The sequence below is a fragment of the Adelges cooleyi genome, unplaced genomic scaffold (genome assembly GCF_023614345.1).
Source record: "Adelges cooleyi isolate 19-005CV unplaced genomic scaffold, UGA_ACOO_1.1 ACOO_flye_CR_arks_rails_tigmint_CR_PRNA_118, whole genome shotgun sequence".
NCBI classification, from domain to species: Eukaryota; Metazoa; Arthropoda; class Insecta; order Hemiptera; family Adelgidae; genus Adelges; species Adelges cooleyi.
The window spans coordinates 727,668-749,968 of record NW_026095771.1 but is presented as its reverse complement, the minus strand read 5'-3'; the positions used below and the strand labels follow the sequence as shown (position 1 = coordinate 749,968).

Here is a 22,301-nt window from a genome sequence, read left to right as displayed (position 1 = left end):
GTTCCAACGATTATTGTTACAGTTATTAGCATTAGAAATGATATCGTACGTTGAAGAGGGTTTTGAGTTTTCGAGGAAGTGTGAGAGAAAAACTTTTTGTGCAATAAGTTAGTATTTTATACACAAAAAGATTTTAAAATGTTTTTTTTTTTGTACAAATCTATGTAGTTTTCAAGTCAACTATTGTAGGGCATTTAAATAATCTCCCTGTATATAACTATATACAGAATAATTCATTAGGGGTCTACTGTACAAATCGAAACTTATTATAGATTGGCATAATTTGATTGTTTTTCGAAAAATAATAAACATTATTATCTGCTCCCATCGCGGTACCACCCAGTTAATAATATAAAATTCTTATTAACTTTCTGTTTTTATCGTTGTCCAAATAAATAAATAACATAAAAGTCAGAAGAGTAGGCCGTATCGGGCGATCGGGAAATTCACTGGATTTTGTGATTTATTTCGTAACTAAATGGGATACAGTCATATTTCCATATAATCATTTGTTATTGACCCGGCAGCAAAAGAAAAAATTGTTTTTCCTAGTACACTCGTTGGCTGTTGTCAGTATGAGTAAAAACAAAATGTACTAGTTCGCAGTGAAAGAATAAGAACACACCTTCGCAAACATCAGTGCTAAAAAATTGTACAATAATACAAAAAGAAACATGGTCTTAAATTTGCCTAAAAAACTTCCTAAAAAACAAAAACATATTATTGTAAAAACAAAATGTACTCGTCCACGGTGAGAAAAACACCTTCGCAAACACCAGTGCTAAAAAAATTGTACAATAATACAAAAAAACACGGTTTTTTATTTGTCTAGAAAATACCCTACATGGCTTATAGTACCGAATGTGGATCACGTGCAATCGAATAAATATCCAAGACCAACATGAAATATGGATTGGCAAATATTGTTTTTTTTTGCTATTGTGTCAACGCAACGCCAAACACGCGAAGAAAATACTTATTTTGCTGTTTAACCGTCGTTCGATTTTGGCACCATTAGTCGTACAGCTATAATACTATACACAAGTACTCGATTGAATTTTGATTTTTTAAATTTTCATTGTTTTAAAAAATACTCAAAATTATGCATTTCAAGAGCACCCTTATTGTCTGCGCGGTGTATTTTCTAACGTCGGCATGGGTAAGAGAATGTTAATATATATATATATATATATATATATATATTATATTATATCATTATTATATGCCTCGGGTAGTGTAAATACATACCATTTGACACGGTTTATGTATGTGTAAATGTGCTGCGTCGTCAGCACTGTGTTCACTCTGTATGTTTACCAATACAACTAACTGATAGGTCGTCATACTTTATTTCAGAGCAACGGCTTGACCGGTGATCAACTAACGCGGTTGAGTGAAGTGTTTAAAGATTACAAAATGACTATCGACCAAGTTGACCAGAAGAAATTGGGACAAATCATAGAAGAATCCTTCGGAATACGTTATGATGAGCCTGAAAGTTTTGGATACAAACTAGGTAACATAATATTGATTAACAATTATTATATTACTTATCTTTCGGGTAATTTAAGTCGACCGTTATGCTGTTCAGGGCTTTGCGCTCGGCTAATTAATATTTGTTGAACTAAATGGCAAACACCGTTTCTTTTCAAATTTTTATCTTTTTTAAGTATTTGCTACGGCTTTAAAAACTTTTAAATTTTTAAAAAAGTATTACAGGGTGATCCATTGATCGTGAACCACTCTATATGTTATAGGGTTTAATAAGAAATTCAAATTTTTTTTTTTTTATTGTTTTTATACAATACGATTTCAATTTTTCACATTTGTTTTTTTTACCCCCCTCCCAACTTAGTTTTTTTTATGCCAACTTTTAAAACTTAAATTGTAACGTATATGTTTTATTAACTTTTTAAATTGAAAATAATGTACTAAAAATGTTGACTGGTCGATTACCGGTTTCGGATAAATATTTTTAAAGTTATAAGAGTTTTAAAGTTTTGATAGGAGGGGAAATGCGTGCAGATAAAAATAATACTACACTCCACCTTTCCTCCTGCACTAAACTTGAAACTTCAATTACTTCAAAAATAATTATCCGAAACTGGTTATCGACCAGTCAAAAATTGTAACTACATTGTTCTCAATTTAAAAAGCTAATAAAATGTATGCGTTACCATTTAAGTTTTAAAAGTTGCAATCAATTAAACTAAGTGGGGGGGGGGGAAGCAACCAAAATTGTGGAAAACAACAAATTAACTTGATGGGAAACTTAATTTGATGAGAAAATCATATTATTGTCTATCAATGTGCTTAAGTATAGAATAAAAATGTTTTCAAAAGAAAAACTACAATATTGCAATTATGTTAAGTAAGAAGTAACTGGTGTAGGCGTTAAAAGAATCACTCGGTATAATAAATGTGTATACAGGGTGATCCATTTATCGTGAACCACTCAATATCTCAAAGTGTTTAATAATAAATTAAAAGTTTTTTTTATATTTTTTCATTATTTTATTATATTTTTTCATATTTTTTATACAGTGTGATCTCAATTTTTCACATTTTTTTTTGTTTTTTTTATATATACAGTAGTAGATATTTTAGCTTCGGTGCGGAGCTGAGAAGGTGTTGGTTTTACAATAATGTGTTTTTTTTTTTTTTTTGTGACTGGACCCACTATATCTCGTAAGCCGCTGAACCGATTTCTTCGTGTAGCTACTTTGAAGATCAAAAATCATACCTGGTAGGTTTTTTATTGGGCTAAAAATTTAAAAAAGTTACCCCTTTCCCATTGAAATCGAGGAAAACACCAAAAAAATGTACACATTTTTCAATTTAAAATTAGGTATGATGCTCTATAACTTTTTTAAAAATAGTCGAAAAAGTTCCAAATTTATTGTTCTTTAAACTGTGTACTATCGATAAACATTAACAAACCAAAATAATATCATAAACCCTTTCCCCTAGAAGGGATAGAATTATTTTCTTAATTTCACTTTTTCAAGCAAAGTTTTAAAGATTTAGATCTGAAAATTAGACCGAAGGTAGATCTAAAATAGAACTATAACATATACAATTTTTTTAAAAATCTGTAGTCAAATTTTTTTTTTATTAAGGAAAAACACCCAAAATAGAATAAATTTACACTTTGGCCGTAGTCTGTTTCTAGGTAATGAAAATATTTTCATTATATTGTTAATTACGATACATGAGTGACTATGACAGTACAATTTTATAGACAGACGATCAACCCTTATCGTATCCACCCAGCACAAGACTAAATATTAAATTTTAATTGCTGGTCCTACGAAATCTTCTAAACCGCTATAACTGGTTTGAACATACTATCCACAGATTCACATCGAAGCGTTTATTTAAAAGTGTTTTTATCACTTTCATTTATAATAAAATCCGTAGACCTGTGACCTCTCCGTCCCTACTGTACTGACTTTTTTTTTTAATGACTTATCGAGTTTATGTTAAAAAAAAGGTACAAAATCTGCAAAAACACAGTTTTTCGGCAATTAAAAAAAAAAAAATAATCCAGAATGTTTTCTTCATTATGCTATCGATACAATACATAAATTCTAACTTTTGACAAATTTTTAACTAAAAGGTCCTAAAAATTACAACTACAAAACACAAAAAAAATATGCACCCCCGTGGGGGGAGGGGGTTCGGAAATGAGTATAACTTAAATTTCAAAATTTAAAACTCGTATAGTTAGTGTTAAGGGTGAAGGAGTGAACTTTTTCAACTTCGCCCCCCCCCCTCTCCCAATGTACCAAATAGATAAAATTTGTGGTTTTTAGAGTTGTTACTCATTGTACACAGACACAAAAAAATTCTGTATCATTGTAAAACCAATAGTATCGCTGGTCGCATCGAAGCTAAAGGAATAAATCGTTAAAAACTATAAACATTTTTTTGATTATAATATTTCAGATTTGATCATATATCCGTTGTGTTATTTTAATTTTTAACGACTCCAAAACAGCTATTTATTAGGGAGTCGAGTAATTTTTGTCTATCCACCCATCTTTCACAGATCAAATACTGTTGATCTGTCCCCTCCCCCAAAGTATCAACTAGATAAAATTTGTGATTTATAGAGTTGCTTTTCAAAGGAAATGGTTCAGTGTTAAAAAATGTACAGTGTACACAAACAGACAAAACGTATAAGATTGTAATACCAATAGCCTCTCAGCTCCGCATCCAAGCTAATGTTTCGAATAATTCTTTATTTGAAACTATTGTGACAATGAATACAATTTTGCAAATCACTCTCCTTTAAAAACAATTATACTGTTTTACGGTGCATTGCGGTGATCCCAAACACAACTGACCACCTTCTGAGGTTAAATCAAGGGACCGTAGCAGAGACATAAAGCCGCCCTATGATATCATTAGAGACTCTTCATAAATGTATACAACCGTCCGAAAAACAAAAGTGCGGTCGTACCTTTAAATGAATTAACTAAACTTTCGAATTGCCACGTCAATATTGTTTATCAAAAAGGCTTAACGCCAAATAAATATTAAGATAATTATTTAAATAAATGGCAAGTAATATTGTAGATCGTAAGATGTCAACTAATTATTAGTACATGTAGGTGGATGCAAGTGCTGTCCACCGGTACGAGACGTGTCCTCTATTTATTATACATATTATAATATTTGTAATGTGCGTCCAGCTTAAGGTGCTGTCCGTCAAATAAGACCTCATAGGTTTGGTTTGGAAGTAACGATGGCTACTGGCCATGCACACTGTAGTTGTTGCTAATAAAAAGTCAGGCAAAAAGCCATCGTTACAACTGATTTATTAAAAATGAATGCATTAATTAGCAACAAATCAATTTGTATACAGGTCAGCCCGATTCTATGAATTTGGTTAATTTACTGAGGAATTTGCCGTACAGATTAAATGCATGCTCAAACAACATCAACTCCGACAACACATTCCAGGTATCAAATCTACTATCAAAATACACATCAACTATTGTAAAACATATCGGAATTGTGATTTAATGCGCTTTTTGTTTTCGTGTGATTTTTTTTAAATTATTCTTATTCATACTATTATTATAGTTACGAGTTAGATGAAAGTTGATATATTTTTCAACAATATAACCCCACCCCTTATGCGGTAAAAACCTTTGAATTCAAAATGTTTAAATGTTTTATTATAGAGAGTGATTCATTGAGGATAAGACACTCATTTTCTCTTGAAATAATTGCTATTTTGTAGTTTTTTTTTAGGAAAAAATAGTGTCTTACCTTAAACGAAACACCTTGTGAACTAAAAGTAGCTAATGTTTAAAATTTAGAACGGGAGATGGAATGCGGTTGGTTGATATGAAACTTTATTAACTTTAAAAGTAGTTGCTAAAAATTCAGTTTCGATCAGTCAAAATTCCCAGCAAATAATTTTCTATTTAAAAAATCATTAACCAACAAACGTTACCGTTTAAAAAGCTTAAGTTCATATAACTTAACATGCGAGTAATGGTGTTTTTTGACATTTATATATCTTAAGGCTAGGGGTCATTCTGAAAATTTGTCCGCTGTCCGTCATGTTTTGAGCGACATAAAAAATGTCACAGCGCTGACGACATTATGGAAGGATTATGGAGGGGTTATGTTATGAAAATAAAGTTAAAAGTATCCACACTTCATGGATGTATAAGGATATAAGGATATATAATGATAGGGAGCTGAAGTACGGTTGAGTAATATTAAACTTTACTATCTTTAAAATTAATTGCTCAAAACCGGTTGTTAACTAGTCAAAATTCGCAGCTAACCATTTGCTATTTAAAAAGTTTACAACAAATAAACGTTACCTTTTGAAAAACTTTAGTTCATAAGACATTACACATAAGGGATAGCGTTTTTTTTTATAGAAAATGAAATACAAATTGGGCGAACGCGTAACTATAAAAAGATAATTTTAAAAAGTTCAAGATATTTTTTAAGATAATTGCTGTTATGAGTAACCACCGTGTATGTATAAATTATTTTCAGGTTAAAAGGCTCCGGACAATTGATGTAACCGTTTTTCTGGACGAGTTCGTTCAACACATCATAAGTAATGATCAACCGGGATATCTAACTTTTGAACAGCTATCAAGATTATTTGAAGATTGGAAAACGTTTAATAAAGCATTGAACGCAAAAATAAAAGAACTTAAACTCAAAAACGACGGTAATGCAAATAAGCCGAGAAGGCAGTTTACTTCATGTAGACAATTTTTAATTTTTAATTCAATTTTAGTTAACTATGTTATGAATGCGGTGGATTTCTTGTTGATGATGATGGAAATCAAACCAGCAGTAAGTTAAATTCTCCAACAAAAAAATTGAAGGAGGGGGGGGGGGAAAACACTCTCTACATACATTCAATAGAAAACATCTAGAAGAACCAACATAAAAAAATGAATATTTTAAAGTATCATACAATAACAAAACTAAAGTATTTGCAAAAATAAAAACTACAAAACTGCAATTGTTTAAGGAGAAAATGAGTATTTTATTTTTAATGATTCGCCTTATAAACAAGAGATTCTACTATTTTTATTTATTTTGAAACCTATTAAATATTGAACAAGTTTACAACACTTTTAAACGTATTAATTAAATTCCATATAATTTACGTAATAACATCTAAAGTAGCTACATTTATAGTAATAATTATCAAACATTTATTTTAATTTAAGTCATAAATATTTAAAATATAAAACTATTTTAAATATTTGAATAAACGGGACGTATGCAAAATACGAACAAACATTTAGGGTGACTCCCCGCGGATTTTTTTGAAAATTACACTGCATGTCTGTTACAACAAAAAGAATGTTCTCAAAATTTGTTGGGTTTTTTTTTCGACTATTTTGGTCATATGGTCGTAGAAAGTATTTTTAGTTTTTTTACTTGACACTACTTATTTATAATTTTTTTAAAGTATATCGACCATCAAAAATCAGTTTTTTATGTAAAATAGTATTAGATTTTTGGAAAAAATACTGATAATTATTTCAGAAAGCTGAGGAAATTCTACATATAATGTATAAATTTCATACTGGGGTTTCCATAAAAACGCTTAAAAACCCTTTTTCAACTTTTACCCCCTCCCCTAACTTCTAAATTTGGAAATTTAAAACACGTATAGTAAATTTTAGGGTGAAGATACAAACTATTTCAACTTTGCCCCCCCCCCCCTAAGTATCAAATAGATAAAATTTGTGGTTTTCAGAGTTGTTACATATTGTATACAGACACAAAAAAACCTATAACATTATAAAACCAATAGCATCGTTGGTCGCATCGAAGCTAAAAAAATAAATCGTTAAAAACAATAAACATTTTTTTGAACATAATATTTCAGATTTGATTAAATAACCATTGTGTTATTTAAATTTTTAACGACTCCAAACCACCTATTTATCTGGTAGTCAAGTAATTTTTTCCATCAAACCATAAATAGATCAAATACTGTGAAGACTGAAGTGATACAAAAAAACAAAATTCTTTCGTCATAAGATAAATAGTTCAATGATTTTTTAGTTGGAATCTGGCTTTAAAAAAAAAATAACCGAAAAAAGCGAGCATTATACCTTACCAAGCTTACCAGCTTAGCTGGATCTTACACCTTAAATATGACACTTGAAAATATAAAAAAACAAACAATTTGTATCGTGAAATATCATGCGACTCATTTTGAAGTATCCCTATTTCAGCTTTTAATTTTTTTTTTTTTAAGTTTAAAAGTGTTCATCAGTCTAGGGATGTGGAATTTTAAGGGATTTATTTTTTATATAGACTATTATCGATATGGGGGGGGAAGTGTCAATTAACAAAGTTTTTTTTTTTAAGGTACAGCCTAACACAACGCTTGTTTTAATAATTTGGTCATACATTGTAGGGCGGTGGTCTGACTCTAGCTCAATTAGAAAAGTTTGACAGTTTGTACGAAAATAGAAATACTCAAACCGGTAGCATTGATCCCGCGGCAAGTGAAGAAGTGTTCAAAGAGCTTGGTTTAACTACTGAGGAACTCAGCGAACTGAAACCGCTATTTGATTCCAGTGGTAAGAGTTAATGATTGTATTTATATTGTATTAGGTATGATCGGTAATTGGAAAACTACTAATTATTAAAACTCGCACAGAACCCGCTGCAACACTGTTGGTCGATATAATCGTCGCTGCAGCAGAACGCAATAAGATGGTTGCTGAAAATGTAATATCGTTTATAATTTTGTTAAAGTTCTTCAATGTTATTATTTTTTTTTTTTGTACTATCTCTCCTACCTACTAATTAATTATTATTATACATTTTAAAATTTACAATTGTTTAGGATATCACAGCGTTCTGTTTAACGGAGGTCATAACTACCATGATGACATTCAAGCATATCGACAGTAACCACGACGGTGTACTGTCCCCTAATGAGTATGACGGCTTCATGGAGGATGTTATAAGCTATTTGTCGGAAGAATCTGTAAAGGCTACCGAAAAAGGGCAAAATTATATAAAGAAATTCGACAATGAAGGTAATTGAAAAAGAGTTAAATTATTTAATTGAAGAAAACTGTTGGTCATCGCCTGATAAAAAAAAAAACGAATTTTATTTTTTCAGATAAAACATTAAACTTTGCGAAATACATGGAAATTGTATTGTTTTGTACAAAATATATCATACCTCAATCCTGCTGTCCTAAAGATAGCTCACAATCTTAAACAATATTAATTAGACATGTTCAGTAACCATTATAATAATTATTATTCGTTAAAATATTTTTAAATTGTTATCAATTAAAGCATTACGCTCATCTATGTTTAATAAAAACAAATATATATTACATGATTTCTTTTAACTAATAATTACAAACAAAAATAAATACATTCATTTTAATTATTAACCCTTTTTTTTTTTAAATTAAAAACCTATTAAATTATAAATATACTACATTTTTTGCAGTACGGTAAACATTTTAAATATTGGAATGGATAAAAAACCGATGTTTCTCCTCTCGGTAAATTATTTGTAAGCAACAATACTCAAAACACGAAATAAACAAATCATACTAATGAACAAAATTGAAGTGGTTAAATTAATTCAAATTGTATACATTTTACATAGATACTTTGGGAGTTTCTTCAATAGGATATTTTGAATTTTAACTAAGTAATTTTTTTTATTTAAATACAAATAGCCATAATAATTGAAATAAAATCATGATTGTAACAAAAAATGTATTAAAATTTAATAACATATAATTTTGTATAAAGTAAATCATTTGAAATAATTAAATTTTGGAAAAGCCAATACAAATGTATTCTAATATAATGATCAACAAACTAAGAGAGATAATGATGTAAACAGTGTGGAGTTATGGAAATTATCTAGTCTATATTATATTGTTTAGCCAAAACTCTTCGGAATATCCCAAAAACGTATTTGTTTTTTTTTAAATTATTTAATTTTAATTTTATCTCAAACAATTTACTTTTGAAAAAAACACAATCGTTTAAAAATATAAATATATATATGTATGATTTTTTTATACTTATTGACTCTGACTTTTATAATTTTGATTTATAGAATACACATTTTTTTTTACATTATTAGAATACTAAACAAGTTATGGGCGCCATATTTTTTTTTAATTCCATGGGATGCTAAAAATCCAGGGACGTATTCAGAGCCACTGTATACTATATTATAAATTTATTTGTTAAATAGAAAAGTCTTCTGGTTAACCAGAAGTTTTAGACGGAATGCACAAAAATAAAAACAAAAATTTGTTATAATATTAGTTAAACTATTATATTTTTTATAATATAAGTATAGTAGCTTGAATTTTATTAATTAATTTTTTAGGTAATCAAACTTTAAAAATAGACACAAAATATGTCTTGTCCAACTAAAACTTGAAAACTACTAACGATGTAGATGGACAAACTATACTAAGATTTATCTTATAATTTATCCCTTAAAAATGACCGTAAAACTATTGAATTTTTAAAAAAAAGTTCTCGGTTTGTAATTTTATTATTGTCTATAATGTAAAGAAGTTCACGACGGACCTGACAATAAAAAGTGAATTAAATATTTTAAAAAATATCATCATAGGTTATATAATCTAAAGTGACAAAAAAATGTGCTTATATCCACCGTAGTGGTTGCATCCCAACGTATAGCAGAAGTCTTAGATAAAATATCAATGTACATTTTTTTTAGAACCCAAGACTGAAAAAACGGTTATCCCGTTGTTCTCCGACATCAGGGTCCCTTTGCCTTAGACTGCTGCGCACGGCGGGCAATAAGATTGTATTCAAAACAATAACTGCGAATGTGGTCGAGCCCGTTATAGCGACTGACGTGAACTCACCTGCAGAGTTCTAGTACAGCTCCAAGCAAACAGCCATATATTGTCGGTTGTCAATGCAGAGCTGGCAAAGCACAGCAGCGTTCATAGGTTCGCTGTGGTGGTAGATACAAGGTTGCATGGTGCTTATATGGCGGTTGCTACTTCATTTACAATTTGCGACACAATTCGATCTTCACCCATCCTGTAGCTATAAGCAAAACTTTTATAACTGTAACCTTGTGTAATGCAATGTATTTTCAGTTTGGTAATTTTTATATTTTATAAAATACAGGTTTAAGAAGATAAAAATGAAAAACCTTACATTTTGAACTACTATAGCAACTATTATGCTAAAGAATAGTTATCGAAATCAGTTGAAATATTTACCCATATTCTGATTAGATTAAGTATCGGCACAATGTATACAGCGCTGTTTAATAAAATGCTAATAAATAATAACTATGCTTATATTGTATATAAATAGAGAGTTTCATTAACACGCGTATTATGTATATAATTAAAAAAAAAAAATTGGAAAGGGAAGGATAATTTTTAATTGCCGGAAAACTGTGTTTTCGCATATTGCGTATATTTTAATAAAAACACCTAAAATCTTAAAAATAAAATTTATCAATTCATTAAAACAATTTTTTGTAGATCTATGCAGAATGATACTATTAAGTTTTGTGCTAAAGTACCACTTTCGACTTTAAGTTTACACAAATTCAATTTTTTTTTTCTACTTAAGTTTTTCCGGCTGATTAAAATTGAGAACTGATATTAAATTCGTAATCACCGACCCCAAAAACTTTTAGTTTGACCACTTAAATTTAATTTCTCTGTTAATTTAATTTTCTTACAAGTAGGTACTAATATGTTGCGCCCAATAAGTGTTATTTAAACTTATTTTTTCCACAAGCAATACCATACTCGTATCCACCCACCTACTTACTTAACTACCTACCAAACAGAAGGGGCAAAAGTCCTCTTCTTCCCTGGGTTTGCACCACTTAAAATTTCATATCAACGCTCTCTTCGCGTGGTAGTATCTTCTTTAAATTACATGGTCATGTTTCCTCAAATTAAAGTAGGTTTTGCTGTTGCTTATTTTATATTTGTTCAGAGACTCAATACCATAATTTTTAAGCGTTAAATGTGTTGTGGTGGATTAATAGAGTTGACATTTTATTAAAACTTTTATTTATCAACCTCTTATTGCAAGGGGGCTATAATTTCATTTTAACAAAACAATGTATACAATGTTTTATTGTTGGTATTTTCTTGAAATTAAAAGAGACTCAGTCACGGTTAAATAGTCTAAAACGAAAACAAATAATGGAAAAATATTAAAATTTTAATGTGATAATTTAGTGTAGCTAAATTTGCATTTATGACATGGTTAACAAATGGGTTATTATAATAATAATATTGTTTTAATTTTAAAACTATTTCTAATTTAAGTTTTTATAATGATATTAGACTACAAGAAATCAAAATCTAACCTCTCCATATTGTTTTCCAATTTGATTTCATCAATATAATCTATGAGTAATTGAATGATGCTAAAATCGACATTTTTAAACGCCTTACTAAGCCGAACAAAAAACGCCCTAGCCTTTTCCAAACTGGTATACTCAACCGGCACATGGGTAATTGTATTTGCCAAACTTATTGTATCTGCATTCGACGAACTCGCATCGGATACTTCAGATTCGTAACTGTCTATATTGAATGGATCGTCAACCTCACAACCGAGAGGCAGACAAAGCGATACAAGTACAGGATATACATAACTAACCACACTATCTATTTTTTCTATTCCATTAGAGAGATTATTGATAGCAGATAGCAAGCTCTTTTCGTGTAGGTCATTGGTTAAGCTTAAAAATTCACTAAATTGTTTGACCTCGTTGTACCATTCATACACAGAACCTTCTAAATAGTGTAGACATTTCAGGTGCTTTAACATCAACTTAAACATGATGACTTTTAGAAATGAATAGTTCAGCGTGTAGTGTGACTTAATGTTTTTAAGGTTGTCATTAGACCAATCCAGTTTATGCGCGTCAAGAAAAGATGTTTCCAATCGTACTTTGGTTATGTCTGGCCATATGCTTATGTCACGTGCGCTGCTTAATATACATTAAATCACATTTTCTAAAAAAAAGATTATTCATTTTTAACTTCTCTACAAAGTCTTTATTCAATGAATCCGCTAATATAATGTTTCTTTTCAGCATTTGTATTGCCCCTGTATTATTTGTGTACACCCTTTATTGAATCATAGCATAGAAACTATCATAAGAATTATCTTTATAGCATCCATTTAGGTCTTTAAGTAGTTTGTTGATCACATACTTGTGCGTGGCTTCAAGTTTTTGATAGTCTGCCGGTATATCGGTTGAACGTTTAGCGAAACCAGTTACTAAATTTGTGTACAAAAGTAGTAGCCATAGGGATCCCATATTCCTTATTTTTAAACTATATAAAGAAACTATCTGAAATCTAATGGTATTTTTATAATTACTTTCGTAAATGGCCATCAGCGTTGTTGGCGTATCATATGGAGGGCTGATTAAAATCTGAATTAGCAGCATGTGCTTTAGCCCACTGAACAGATATGTGCATTTTATATAATCAGACTTACTATAATTATCGATATGATCCTCGCTACGATATTCGTATCTGATATCCGTTAATTTTACCGATTGACAAAAGAATAGCACAAAACAATAAAAAAATGTCTTGAGCTTCATAGTTTTTTTGTTAAATTCAATAACCGTCCCGTCGACAAAAGTCTTGTTTGCTTGATGCTTTTCGGGGCAGAGAAATACTGCTACTGATGAAACATGACTTTCATCGTATAATAATGTATACTTTGATCGATAGTTTAGGGATTGGAGGGTCTACAATAAACCATCGTGTTATTGTGGCGTTACTTTAAATAAACAGTTTGTTTTTTATTTATTCAGTCCACATTTCTTTTTATTTCTATAAAAAAAAAAATTCTACAATAAATTTTATTACTACAAATCATTAATATAATATTAGATAAAATATTTTTGTATGCGTACTATTTTTTTTAAAAATAAAATATGGTTTTATGTTAATCATACAATTAAAACCGTTATTGTAGTAAAAAATGTATTATTTTGGTTTTAACCGGTACTTAGATGCATAATTTATTATTCTCATAATATAGCTTGGTATTGGCTAACATTCGTTTTAAGCGCATTTTGTTCTTGAATCACCGTGTATGGTGATAACTCTGGCTTATATTGTAATACCAAAGTACCTATTGAGTAATCAAAAATCTGATTAGTGTACACCTGCTTAATAATGGAATTTGGTTTTAACTAAACGGGTAATTTAAGTCTAACGCTTCCAAAGAAGAGATTTTTTCCTCGTTTCTCGGTTTTATATTAAAACCGGATTGTCATTTGAAAACTTAATTTAAGGTAATTAAATAAATTAAGTTAAGCAAATTACATGACGTGTTTTGTATTCATTTTATAATAAATTATATGATATTAAATTTTACTAATGTGGGTAAACACACTGTGTAAAATACTAATATTTCTCTCTCTATCTAGGAAGACATTATCTTCTAATAATAGTAAAAAAATTGTAGTAATTGTAGACTGTGGCTTATATTACTTGCTTACCAAATTACATATTTAAGTAATTGAAAATCTGATTTGTTTCCATCTGTTTAATAATGGAATTTTGTTTTAAACCGAAAGGGTAATTTATGTCAATCCCTTCCAAAATAGAGGTATCTTAACTATGATAATAATGAAGTGATAAAAATGTTCATATCAGCTTATAAACTATACTATATTGTAGTTTTCAGTTGGAGTTTAAACATTTGAATTAAAGTCTTACAGTTTAGAGAGCTTACACTTATTACAATTTATATAACATGTTTTTTTAATCAGACAACTTTTTTTTATTTTATCAATATATGAACTTTATGTATTGCAAAGCATAAATATAATATTAGATAAAATAATTTCGTTTATGTGTAATTTTCTTTTTAGTAAATTACATATTAGGTTTTTATGTTGGTAGACGAACATTAAATTGTATTATGTGGGTAAAACACTGTTGAATATACTAATATCCCTCTTTATCTAATAAGACATTCGCTTCTAACAATAATAACAAAATTATAGTAAATGTTGGCAGAGTGATGATAAATAAATGATCAGATAATGTGACGTCTTACTATCGTTTTCTGCATCAGCTTTTGAAATATTTTGAGACAATTGATATTATACTGATGTATTTGGTATTATTAGACTTAGTATCTAGTTAAAAAAAAACAGTACAGTGGGGTCGGGGCATAGTGGAGAAGGAGCATATAGGAATTAGCAGGTTTATAGGAATTTTTAAATCTGAAAGTGATAAAATCACTTTCAAAAAAACGCTTCAATGCAAATCGGTAGCTAGTATTTTCAAGCCAGTACAGTCCAAACCAAGCACAGTGTAAGCAAAGTTAGAAAGTATTTAATTGATCGGTCATTTCAAAAACGACTTAGGTCATCGATTTTTCAAAAACGTCTTTTTGTCAAATTTAATAACTATATACTTAGTTACGTATTCTGTGTGAAAACTAAATTTGTCAGACTTATATTTAATACAAATGTTGAGTACAAGAAATTAGAATCACTGCAAAAACTATTTATGAAGTTTCTTGTGGCTAGTGTAAAATTTCAAATTTGTGACTTGTGTCGTTTTTGAAATGACCGATAAAATTACAAAATAGAAGCACGAAAGCGTTTATTTGAAAGTGATTTTATTCAATTTTATCGCTTTTATTTATAATAATTCCTGTAGACCTGTGACATCTCCGTCCCTTCGTTGCTTTAATTCTATTATGCCTATATTCTACTGTACTAGGCCTCTCAAAAAAACTTTTTTAAACTCATAAATAATGCAGTATTTGGTATGTGTTTAAACTTAGAAAAAAAAATTTACATCATCCTAATAATTAAGACTTAATTATTTTAACAGGTAAAACTATGGAGAATGTACGGAACTGCATGAAAATGTCACTCGATTGCAGTTCTGAGGCGTGTTTTAAGAATGTTTTAACCGTTGGCAAGCCGGTTCATGTAGGATTTTCTGTATTGAAAATTTCCAAGACTTTGATGTACGATTTTGATTACAATTTAATGAACAAGTACTATGGATGCGACATAGAACTGATATATTATTATTGACATTTTTTTTAACAATAAGTATAAAGTAAAAAATGATTTAAAACATTTAATATAATAATTACTGTCAGCAAACACATTTGTCTTATAAAAACAGCTAAAACTAACTGTAGGTATACATCTGTAGTCCACAATCGTCGTTTATTACCACTCTTATACCTATTTTCCTCTAGATTTATGAGGCCCTTACCTCATCACTATTGAAATGCTACAAACGCGAATGGGCTATTAATTTGGAGGTGTTTCAATTTAGAACAAACTTCTACTTTTCCCTAGTTTACAATACCATCTATGACTGAGTATCGAGCTGAAAACATTCGTTGTATCAAATCTAAACCCTCAGATAAATTATACAAAAACACTAAGCATAAATGTCCACATTTCGGAGGATTGTTAAAATGTTGTACACAATCAGTATTATATTATAATAAATTGTGATGTCCCACATAATTAACTACCTCTACCGGGGGGTGACATCTAAAAGAATCGAAATAATATTTTAAATTTTGGTTCACATATTAAGACGTCCAGTAACTAGCTTGATCAAAATTCTGGAAATTTATAACACCACATTCAATTCCATTTCTTGTAAAAGGTGACATATTTTTCATGAAAACCCCTCAGAAGTTTTATATTTGTAAAGATTGTGCCATGTATAACAAATCCAAATTTGTAAGGGGTTTAGCCAGCTTATTTAATAATTAACTATCAATTGTATTATATGATTTTATTTTGGATTTTCCTCGATTTCAAAATTATGTAAATGTTTACTATGCATTTTTTTCTCGATTTTTAAATGGAAGCGGTGAATTTAATACATTTTCGTCCCACTAAAGTACGTTTCAGGTAAGATTTCCAATCTATGAGCATCTTTTGTAAAGAAATTGGTTCATATCAAGTTAGAAATATCTAGGTTCCCGACGCTAAAATACAAAATTAAAATATGACAAAATGTACCTTCGAACATCTTATCAAAGTTGGAAAAAAATGTTTCATAAGATAATTTTTTTTTTTCAATAAAATGTTTTGGAGTGGTACAAATATTACGTGTAGAATAATAAAATAACGATTACTTTGACTAAATAAATACTGATGGCCGAATTCTTTTATAACGCTTGACAATTCATTCGGTTCTTCATCTTTATAATAGGTAAGGAAAGTTTCTTCATTAATATAGTTTCTGTCGCCTCTTATAGTGTCCCATAGAATTAATATTTCCTAAAAGTTTTTATACAATAGTATAATAAATGATTTAACAAAAAAAATAGTATATTTTACTTGAGGTTCAGCCTGAATTTTAGCTTTTATTTCATTTTCAGATGAAGCTGTACCAGATTCAGTCTGAATTTTCAGGTCAGCTATTATTTTACTTTCAGATGGAGCTGTACCAGATTCAGTCTGAATTTCCAGGTCAGCTATTATTTTATTTTCAGGTGAAGTTGTATCTGAAGCTTCATTTTTTTGGATTTTAGTTTCTGTTTCTGGTAATCAACAAATAAAAACAATAATTACTATTTTTTTTTTTTATGTTTCAAACTAACTTTTCAGGGAGTTTTACATGTCATTAGATGATTTCACATTTGCCAATCCGACGCTATAACTTAAACAACTTAAAGAACTACTTAACCACTAACAGTTAAACCTACTTCTTTCACTCGTTATAAAGCATAATTGTGCATGGGCTAATCTGACGTCACATAAATAATGTGTACATATCTTTTACGTTTTAGCTTCAATGCGAAGCTGAGAAGATATTGGATTTATAATGTGGGTTTTTTTATGTGCTTGTAAACATGATGAATATACTCCTATACTTTTATCGAGTATTCATCAGGCATACCCCTATTCGCATATACAGTTTAAATGCCAGACAATTTTTTTTTTTTTTAATCTGTGTACATAGCTTTTGACTTACCTCTTTTTATAGCAAAGAGAGTACACAAATTACAAACAAAAATTAAAATAAAAATTTCAACTGGAAATAAAACTGCATTTCTGTCTTATAATTTAATTAAATACATTATTATTAAAACAAATTAATTAAAAATGATTTTTTTCTAACCATTATCTAAATTATCCATTATTTCTTCACCGCCATACCTGGAAAGTAAACGTTCATTTTGATGGCATTTTTTATACAATTATAATACCAAAAATAATATTTTAAAAAATACTTACGAAGCACACGTTGCTAGGCTAAGTAAAAGAATAATCTTGATGTTCGTCATATTTTGTATCACACAGATAAAATATTCAATTGTTATAATATACTGCTAAACTAGACTGTAAGCATACTGTGTGCTACTACAGTATTCTAAGACAACATGAAGTTATTGTTATTCTACAATTTATTGACTTAGTCTTTTTAAGTATGTTTTACGGTTCGTATACGGAAAGGTGTTATTTATGAGCCTATTTTTTATATTGTCATTTTAAAGCAGAATGAGGTTTCAAATCTCTAATAAAAATTGTAAATATCAGCCAAGTCATAATGTTTATTATTGTAAAAAACTGTATAAACATTCTATTAGAATTGAGAACTTGCAAAACATAATACAACAGGAAAATAACTTTAAAACCATATTTAAAATCATAAATAACAAAATATGGATTTTAAAATGATTTATGTTAGACAAATAAATCAGTACCTCTGTCCATATTTGTGCATGACTGTATAAATAGTCTGTTTATAAAGATTTCAATTTGGACGAAAATGTATGTCGAGTATAAAAATCGCAACACTAGCACTGTTTACTGATTCATGGTATACCTAGTTTAAAAAAAAAATTATATCATATAAAATTATATACAGGGCTATCATTTAATCGTGAACCTCTCAATTTCTCATTGGGTTTAATTAATAATTGGATTAATTATTTCATAGATTTTTTGTAAAATGTGAACTCAATTTTCCATGTAAAAAATTTTTTTGAAGTTATTTAAGTTTCAAGTTTAGGACAGGAGGAAATGTATTGTGTGGTATTATTCTTATTTGCGCGCACTTATCACTGAACTTCCTCTCCCATCCTGACTTTTAAACTCTTATAATATAAAAAATATTTGTTGAATCTGCGTATCAACCAGTCAAGATGTTTTGTACTTTTGTACCTACTACCATTGAGTATATATTGTATAGAGAAACGATGTTGACGAATTTACGCTGCGCTTGATATTAGTTTCCGCTCCTACTGATAGAGCGCGTGCAATATTTCAGAAACTAATAAATTATTAAACTGTCAATGTATAAGCCTTTGACGGCTGGTAAGTGGCCACGGGCGTCCACGCGCGTCTACACTAGCCGCTGCGTTAGCCACTAGTAGCCGACGGACGTCGTCCGCCAATGCAGAACAAAGCATCGGCCGGCGGCGGACGCCGAACAGATATGAGACAGTGAGCAGCTGGGGTTAGCATGATGCATATGCATATGCCGCCTGCGCGTTTACCAGTGTGCGAATGTTTGTATTACAACATTGATGCCAAATCGGGTAAAATGAGACGTTGTCATATTGTGATTTCTTTCCAATTTATTAAAAATATTTTTTTTACCTAAACGCCCAATGCACTCGGCTCGACGCGGCCCAGCGTCCGCGGCTTTCTACTAGACGCAACTACGTCACTATAAGCACAATGAGTTATCGATGTGTTTTAAACGCTCTGCAACTATTATATTTTTTTTATCGCAAATTTTGAGCACATTACACGATATTTTCACCTCTTTCATTAAAATTATGGCAAATAAAAATTATGAAACACCAATAAATAAAAATAAATATTTTATAATTTAATCGACAATTTCGTGTTTAACTGATGAACGAGTACTTAATTTTGTTGGTTCGTCGATTAAAAAATGACTTTTTTATGTTAATTATAAAGTTGTAAAAATACTGCCTTTTGAACGATATTTTTAGTGTTGATCTTATTTTTTTTCATTTGTATATTTTTTATAGTTTTTTTTAATGAACTGATTGTTGCCCGTTTTTTGTTTAATAACTTCTTTTGACGGTTATAAAGTTCTAGAAGTTTTTTAGTATTAATCGATTTTTTAATTCTTTTACTACAGATTTTGGTCTCTTGACTATATCAAAAAATGTTGCGTTACATTACTGTTCTGTCAAATGAACCATTTTGATTCATTAAAACGTTTTTAATACGCACCCCCCCCCCCCATGTATTTAAGCTAAATACATTTAAGCATAAAGAACACACAATCTAAGTCCTACTTGTCTTACTCGCTGATTTCTAGCAACTTTTTATCTCTTATTCAATACCCAAAACTCAACCAAATACATTATTTCGCTCGTTTTATACAATTATTTTATCTGCGTGCGTTATTCAACCGTGCTTCACCTCCCTTCCTAAATTTTAAAATGTTATAAATCTTAAACTATTGACTAATATAATAAAATTAACTAATTACTAATTATTGACCAGTCAACATTTTCAGCAATTTATTCTTAAATTTATTAACTATTTACGTTACCTTTAAAATTTTTAAATTTGATAGAACCATTGAGTATATAAATTTATATACTCAATAATAGAATTCTTGAAGAAAATAAAAAAGGTACATTTATATGTAAACACTAATTAGAAATAAGTTAGTTATTATATTTAATTAGTTGTAAATGCTAATTATGATTATGTTATTTTTCATTAACAGATTAACTAGTTTCTTTTTATAGTACTTCTAAAAAAACTAACTTATCCTAGTAATTATCATTGAGTATATATTGTACAACATGTCAATATATACTCGATGTTATAAGTCTAATTGTATGTAATTACCGGAACTATTATCTTTCGGTATTGCGTTACTGACCAAACGACTTCTATCGGCAGAGGAAAAATCTTTTTGGTCAAAATGGTCCTCGCAAACGTATTGGTTGTGGATTTTCTTAGGTGTTAGATCATCTAACCTAATGTTCCCTATTTCATAAATAAGTGGAGATTGCTTAATATTGATTAAATTAGGCGGTACATTATCTATGAATGTGCTGTGTGCACTTATACATATTTATTATTATTTATAAAAATAACTAACCCGAACGAATAATCCATTCTTTGCACAACTTTTCGTCATAAGGAAAACGGTACATACGTTTCCCTTTAGTAGTCACGCGACCAGAGAAGCAATTGATAAAAGCACATTTTGCAGGCATTTTAATTTGAATAGTATTAAAAATGCACACAAAATTTAACAAGTAAAATAATAATTATTATTATTTATAGTCGTTTAATATAATTTCTTCAAATACTTGAGAAGCGAATTTAATATATTTCTTCGCGAATTATGATATATTATACAAAATAAAGATAAGAGAATATATTATAGCTGTTACACAGATGGTCAGCGTTCAACGGCAGCGACACGCTGTGCGTAAAAAAACGCCTCCGTGTAACTCTATTTCAAGTGGACGTTTATTAGATGTACTACATTGGACATACATAATAAATACATGTGTGTGTGTCTGTGTGATGTATGGATGCACGCGGGTGTTTGGTGTCCGCTGTCCATCAAAGGTCGTTGTCCACCAGCAGACATCGCGGGACAGCGGACACCAGATAGTCGCCTCGTAGTAGCCGCCAGCCGGTAGCTGTATGACATACACACACACTTACATAGTTCATGAGATATCAGTGAGTCAAAATTTAATAAACTGAATTATTGTTACAATATTTATTCTTTCCAAAATTGGCAACCCATTTTGCGTACAACGACGCAAACGCCATTTATTGGCTGCTAGCTTTAGCGGCGCAGTACTGTTTTACTGCAGACCGTTTCTCTATACAATATATACTCAATGCTACTACTTACACCGCAACACTCGCATTGTTTACCGATTTGGTATTATTTGTTTTTGATCCAAGCATACTTCATAAGTTGAAAACAAGCTATATTTTTTTGTACCCAAAACATTTGGCCTTGACGACTGAATTTGCGCAATAAGATAAGATAATATAAGATGGGACAGTCCCTGTCAATCCTTAAAATTAAATAATTATAATTTTTTTAACTTACGCAGGCACGGGTTACAATACCGCCATTCCGTGCTTATTATCTTATATCTATTTATATTACTTACTATAATTAAATCTAAGGGGTACATAATTAAATACATTTTTAGGTATCTAAATTTCTAACTAAATTGACGGCTCCGCGACTACATCACGGAGTTGGTACACAACAGGTTTACGCTTTTTGTACTTGGCAAAACAGTATAAAGTAATATAGTAGAGAGAATTACAATTGTTATCGTGAGAATAGAATGGTTTGTTTGTATCGATTTAAAATTGTGTAAATGGTTAGCTTCATTTTCGATTTCTTTCAACGATTTAAAATGTTTTTCGATTTCTATGAGATATTTATCATTCAGAGGTGCGGGAAATTTGTAATTCTTTAAAATATCTTGTTCGTCCAAGGATAGAGTGAAATGTTTAATGTAACTAACTCCTATCGGTAAATAAAGATCTTGACTTATGTTTTTAGTTATGGTTTGAGAAGGTATGAGAATGATTTGATTTGCATACAAATTACATGTTTGATTAAGTGTTACCTGTCCTGTACCATCTAATCTTATAATACGGGGCTCACCATTATTACATTTTATGGTTACGCTTTTATTTTTTGCCAAAAACAACCAAGTGTTAGTTTTGGACAAACGATTGAACATAGCGGATTTTATAGTTATATAGTGGATATTAC

The 22,301-nt window shown here is 29.8% G+C and overlaps 2 protein-coding genes across 2 annotated transcripts in view; both read left to right on the top strand.

Annotated features, from left to right (window-relative positions):
* The window catches only part of LOC126847703 (uncharacterized), a 330,437-nt gene that overhangs the window by 252,923 nt on the left and 55,213 nt on the right, over nucleotides 1-22,301 (top strand). The window lies entirely within an intron of this gene.
* On the top strand, nucleotides 1,017-8,888 carry LOC126847754 (uncharacterized). Its single transcript, XM_050588150.1, has 9 exons — nucleotides 1,017-1,159; nucleotides 1,357-1,516; nucleotides 4,871-4,968; nucleotides 6,028-6,208; nucleotides 6,278-6,336; nucleotides 7,925-8,090; nucleotides 8,171-8,241; nucleotides 8,360-8,555; nucleotides 8,642-8,888. The coding sequence occupies exons 1-9, from the start codon at nucleotides 1,103-1,105 to the stop codon at nucleotides 8,740-8,742; spliced, it is 1,089 nt and encodes a 362-aa protein (XP_050444107.1). The 5' UTR covers nucleotides 1,017-1,102; the 3' UTR covers nucleotides 8,743-8,888.

What these genes read in the sequence shown, in the direction of transcription:
- LOC126847754 (XM_050588150.1), top strand. Translation starts at nt 1,103, where the DNA reads ATGCATTTCAAGAGCACCCTTATTGTCTGCGCGGTGTATTTTCTAACG. An exon ending in ATTTTCTAACGTCGGCATGG is followed by an intron (nt 1,160 to 1,356) that starts GTAAGAGAATGT and finishes ACTTTATTTCAG; the next exon opens with AGCAACGGCTTGACCGGTGA. An exon ending in ATAAGATGGTTGCTGAAAAT is followed by an intron (nt 8,242 to 8,359) that starts GTAATATCGTTT and finishes ACAATTGTTTAG; the next exon opens with GATATCACAGCGTTCTGTTT.